The 5,805-nt window shown below is 40.9% G+C and overlaps 1 protein-coding gene across 3 annotated transcripts in view; it reads left to right on the top strand.

The window, feature by feature from the left end:
* The window catches only part of LOC107693806 (polyadenylate-binding protein 2-B-like), a 10,515-nt gene extending 4,817 nt beyond the window's left edge, over positions 1 to 5,698 (top strand). For 2 of the 3 annotated variants that reach the window (XM_016493324.1, XM_016493327.1), the window contains exon 7: positions 4,585 to 5,698. In XM_016493324.1, the coding sequence (XP_016348810.1) occupies positions 4,585 to 4,780 (196 nt within the window). In that variant the 3' untranslated portion in view covers positions 4,781 to 5,698. Of the gene's footprint in view, positions 1 to 3,430; positions 3,579 to 4,584 lie in introns of those variants that run through there. The other variant, XM_016493325.1, reaches the window with a different exon arrangement.
* Positions 5,699 to 5,805: the final 107 nt, after the last annotated feature.

Raw genomic sequence — 5,805 nt, 5'->3', positions numbered from 1 at the left:
CTTTTTTTTTTGTTCAGAATATTTTTTTATTTTTATTTTTTTTGCTTGTTACCTTTCTGTTCTAATCTGTAATTGTATAACAGTCTGCCTCTGTATGTATGCATGCCCCTGTTTAATGCCTCAGGGCGTGAGGAGAGAAGGAACCGCACCACTCTTACTTGTAGTCTGCACTCTCTGTACAAACTCCTGTGTGTCGTCATGTTAAAAGGAAAACTGAGGAAGAATTACAAACCATTAAACACATGCACAGCCATCGTCATCATCGCTGTCCATTTCCCTCCTGCAGTGTAAGATTCTTAGCATGGAATGAGCCTTCACACTCACCAGAGGTTCGAAAATCAGTCTGCTTCCCAATGTGAAGATGATTTCTGCATTGTGTCTTAAAACAGTGAGCTGCTTAACAGTGGTGAATTTTTTTAACCGGCCTGTGGTCCTCTCTAGAAAGACGCTTCACTAGGTTTTCACACAACCCAGATCCTGATAGGCCCTCTGAAAGGATTTAGCAGTCAATTAATAGTTTCGCGACGAAGAGATGTAAATAGAAGATTTTATGTTGAAAGATCTGGTAGGGTGAAAGCATTTTATGAATCAGAATCTTGTACATCAGTTTGTTGGGAAACTCTTGTACGTGCACTGCCACACTTTGACTTTTTTGTTGGAGTGGAGCTTGGGTTGATGCCCTGTGAAAGGTTTTTGATTGGTTTAAATTAGTGCTGTCGAACGATTAATCGCATCCAAAATAAAAGTTTTGTTTACATAATAAATATACACAATAGACATATATTATGTATATATAAATACACACAGCATATATTTTGAAAATATTTACATGTATATATTTATATTCATAGAATTTATATCATATATTTAATATATAAACGTAACGTTTTTCTAGGGCTGCACAATTAATCGAAATTAAATCGCAAAGGCGATAAATCGCGATTAGGCAGAAGCTGCGATTGTCATGCGTATCTTTCAGTGAAGCACGGTTCTGTGATCAGCAGTAAATCTCCATCCGAAGGCCAGAGGGTGATCTCGCGCTGAAACTCCAAATACGCCTTGCAGAAGAAACCCAGGAAATCCCTATCCACCTTTTTCTTCAATGCTGAAGTAAGCCTATGGGCAAGACTTCAGGTTCATTAGCCGCTATAGGGAAATAACGAGAAGAATAACAATGTGCAGTAAACGGTAAAACTGTTTGCATCATAAACCACTGTGTTCGTAATTAAAGGATTAGTTCACCCAAAAAAGAAAATTAGCCCATAAATTACTCACCCTCTAGTCATCCTAGGTGTATATGACTTTCTTCTTACAGAATCCAGTCGGAGTTATATAAAAAATAGTCTTTGATATTTCAAGCTGTTTCATGGCACTCAGCGGGGTGTTGCATGCATCAGTCCAAAAGCAGTTAAATAAAATGCGCCCATCCATAAAAAGTGTTTCACACGTCTCCAGGGAGTGAACAAAGGCCTTCTGTAGCGAATCGATGTGTTTTTGTAAGAAAAATATCCATATTCAAAACGTAATAATCACTTTAATCTAGCTTGCGCTCACTGTTGTACACTGGAAGCAGTTCCGGGCGGATGACGTATGAGGTCAGTGATGCGCATGCGCCAGTGAGTCTCGTGAAAACCAACGTTTGTTAACAGGAGCAAAGGAAGCAAAGTTTCCTTACTTTAGCAAAGGAAAACCAGTCTCCTCTTGGCTTATATCGAAATCCTCCGACATTCTTCTTTACAAATTCTCGTTTTGGACTTCTAACCGTTGTCCGTTGTTTTGTTTTGATCTCTCCCCTGCGCTTCCGCGTGCGTCACTTCTGAGCGGCGCAAAGCCGACCTCCATACGTCATCCGCCCAGAGCTGCTTCCGCTTACAACAGTGAGCGCAAGCTACATTAAAGTGATTATTACATTTTGAATATGGATATTTTTCTTACAAAAACGCATCGATTCGCTACAGAAGGCCTTTGTTCACCCCCACAGAAGGATTTATTTCAAACACTCGTCTGACGTTATGAAGTGAGTTTGGAGTAAAAACATGTTCTTAAAGGTCGTATTTTCACATGCTTTCAGGTGGAGCAGCATTTACTACAGCTTGAAGCCGTAGTTCACTGACAAGCTACGCAAACAGCTTTCATAATCGCAGAACGATTTCTTCGATTTCATAATCACGCTATTAAATCATCTGAGATTATGAATGAGATTTTGCGTGGCTTGTCAGTGAACTACGGCTCTGTGTAGTAAACGCTGCTCCATCTGAAAGCACGTGCTGGAGATTTACTACTAATGGCGGAACCGGCTTTACTGACAAGATGCGCATGACAATCGCATTCAATTAATCGTGCAGCCCTACATTTTTCTTAAATATATACATGTGTGTGTGTTTATCTATACATAATAAATATACACAGTACGCACATATTATGTTAACAAAAACTTTTATTTTGGATGTGATTAATCACGATTAATCGTTTGACGGCACTAGTTTAAATTTTAATTTTATCCCACACCCAACTTGATACCCAGATTTGAATTAAGTAGGTTATTATATGGTTGCACATTTTTACAGTTAGCCAATGGGATTATACTGTAAAACAAGATAAACTATATGAAGTATGTAGCTGATGTCAAGCTCAGCTCTAAATAACTTGTAATAACTAATAGCAAGTGTGTGTTTGACCTCAGGCACGTTTGGTTCAGAAAAGCACATTTTGGTTCATTTTCACCCCCTCGCATGATTAACAATATGTTCACTTCCAGAATGGAGGGTTCATTCCTGCAGCCTGATATTGACTGTTTTAGTATCCCGCCAATTAGACAGGATTCTGTGCCATAAAGCTGTTCCTGGAGGGGGTTTGTGTGAATGAAGAGCGTCTCTGGCTGCCTGAATGGATGTCCCTGCATTTATTGGTCTGTGTGTGTGTGTGTGTAGCCCAGTCCATATGTGGAGAGCTGTGTGTCGTCAACTGTAACTGTGTGCATGTGTTGGAGGGTTCATGTCCCCAGGATCTCTCCTTTACAGAGACCACAGGAGCCGCCCCATTCAGAGAGAGAGAAAGAGGGAGAGCGTGCTTTCACTGTCCCCTACACTGGACACTAGATCATTTCTAAAGCCTGAATATAACACACACATTTTGCTGTTGGATAATCTTCCTCAGCTTCCCTTTATATTAAACCACTTTTACTGGATTCTTTATACATGGTTGCATTAATCACTAGTTATCAGATGAAGAGGGGTATACATTGCATTTCATATTATGAATTGTGTATACCTGAAACATGAGTGCACAAACGTTCACCTCGTAAGGCCCTTTAACATGCATATTACTGACATACAAACACACTCATATCCCCAAAAAAATTGAATTGGTGTCCGTCGTCTTAAACCAACCACAAAAAAGAACTCACCCTCTTTTTCTCTCTCTTTTCCAGGGGCCGAGGGCGAACAACATCGTGGTACTCCCCTTACTAATACCTTCCTACCCCCCTATGAAATCCCCCCCTATATATAGATATCCCTATAGAAAAGAAAAAAAGACCCCTCTCAAAAAAGGAAGAAAAAAAAGACAGAAAAAAAAAAGAAAAGAGCATCTCCTGGAAAGACAGACTGACTCATATTACTGACATACAAACACACTCATATCCCCAAAAAAATTGAATTGGTGTCCGTCGTCTTAAACCAACCACAAAAAAGAACTCACCCTCTTTTTCTCTCTCTTTTCCAGGGGCCGAGGGCGAACAACATCGTGGTACTCCCCTTACTAATACCTTCCTACCCCCCTATGAAATCCCCCCCTATATATAGATATCCCTATAGAAAAGAAAAAAAGACCCCTCTCAAAAAAGGAAGAAAAAAAAGACAGAAAAAAAAAAGAAAAGAGCAGCTCCTGGAAAGACAGACTGACTGGCCGCAGTGTGCGATTGTGTGTGCGCGTGCGTGTGAGGAGGTGTTGCGATCGCCCTGGTAAGATACAATATGGCCGTTGGGGAGATTTGGTGGCATTTGTTTAAATTTGAGAAGATGATGATGTAATCTCAGGCTGCAGATGTGTGTCCTTTTGTCTGGCTGTGATTTTTCTCTCCGCAAACAGCCCCTCTTATGTTTGCACTCGAGAAAGGCAAACAGAAAAAAAATGTTAACTTTTTTTTTTTTTTAATGATTGTAACGTGAATATGTGAACATTTTAATAGCAAGAATGTTGTTGTTTTCACAAAGTTGTGCTATTTGAGATCATATTCTCTATTTTGTCTGTGCTCTCTCTGGAGTCCCTTTTCCCCCCAGCGCTGGTTTCTTTCCCGTTCATCCCTCACTCGGATTACTTCCTCCACCTGTTATTCCGACAGTGGTTTAGAGTTGGGCGTTGTTTTTACGTTTTACTGTTCTTCAACCATCTTCCACACCATACAACTATTGTAAGATGGCATGGCCTGAGCTCTGAGATCTTTTCTTTTGTTTTAAAAGTAATTTTTTGTCTCACGCTGCCATACGCCATTCCCGACCATCCTTTCCCTGTTCCTGTGCTGCTTCTCCTCCTCCCCCCTTCTCTCTCTCTCTGTGTATATTAGACCACTTCTTGTCGTTTCAGGTTTCAGGACCAGTGGAGGCTGACTACCCCTCCTCCCGTGGCTGCGGCACCCCCTACCGTCTCGGCGGCGTCTCTGTCTCTTTCTGCACCCGCTATGCACACTCACCCCATCCTCTCCATGTGGGGGGGCGGGGGAGGGGGACAGGGCGACCACCGGCCCACTGCGGGAGGCATTTATTACAATAACAAGCGCTGAGCTTTACCAACATGAATATACTGAGATGCACCAGGCCCATGACATACAGACACCGCACACATCCACCACACAAATTTATATATCGTGAAGGCAGAGCCATGATAGAGCAATGGCTGCTTAAATTGCGAGTGAGTGAGAGAGGCAGGACTAGAAAGAGCTTGAAGGGGAGGGTTCTTCTAGGGCCTTGTCTTTCTCAGTGCACAGTGCAGTTAGGGCACGATGGAGCACTAACGCGTGGGCTACAGGTATCGGTTACTTAAGGAGGGCTTCGGAGCTTTTATTTCAGGGGGAGGGAGGGGGGTTTGTGTGGAGAGGGGTTTCTCGTTTCTGTTCGTTTTCTTTTTTCAGATGGGGGAGTGGGTATGGATGAAAAGAGAAAAGATGTTTTCCTTTTTTATTTTATTTTTAACCCATGAGTCTGTAATTAGAAAAAAAAAAAAAAAGACATTGTGTGAAAAGTATTTGAAGTGTTTGTTTGGTCTTTCTTTCGGGGCGTTCTGTGACTTCTATGCTAGGTTTCCATGGTTGTGGGTAAAGTGTAAAATAAGAGTAAAACCTAAATGTACGTGTAAAATCCTCAAGTGAGTGCAAACGACCAAAAAATATCTTTTTTAAATTATTTGGCCATAAGGTAATTCTATCGGATGGTTTGGCCAAAATGGTCACTCATTCCAAACTCACCATAGTGATTATGCTTTTGTTGCTTTCATGCCAACTTGATGTACAACGTATTTTACTCATTACAACCTGAATTATGTACATGCTTTAGTTTTACTTAACCCTAATAAGGTCCTTGGGGTCAATATGACCCTAAATCAACTTTTCCTTGGGTAAAAAAAATGGTTCCCTTCATCTCAATGGAATAAGTTTTTGTGACTTTTCAACATTATCTGTATTCACATAAAAATAAAAAAAACAGGCAGTTTTTTTACAAATCTGGTCTTTGGGGGTCAATATGACCCCAATTGAAAAGGAATGCAAAATGTGAAAAAAATCTCTCTCTCTCTCTCTCTCTCTCTCTCTCT

The sequence above is a fragment of the Sinocyclocheilus anshuiensis genome, unplaced genomic scaffold, assembly GCF_001515605.1.
Source record: "Sinocyclocheilus anshuiensis isolate Anshui unplaced genomic scaffold, SAMN03320099.WGS_v1.1 scaffold2192, whole genome shotgun sequence".
In the NCBI taxonomy this organism is placed as follows: Eukaryota; Metazoa; Chordata; class Actinopteri; order Cypriniformes; family Cyprinidae; genus Sinocyclocheilus; species Sinocyclocheilus anshuiensis.
This window is presented reverse-complemented; position numbering and strand designations above follow the sequence as displayed.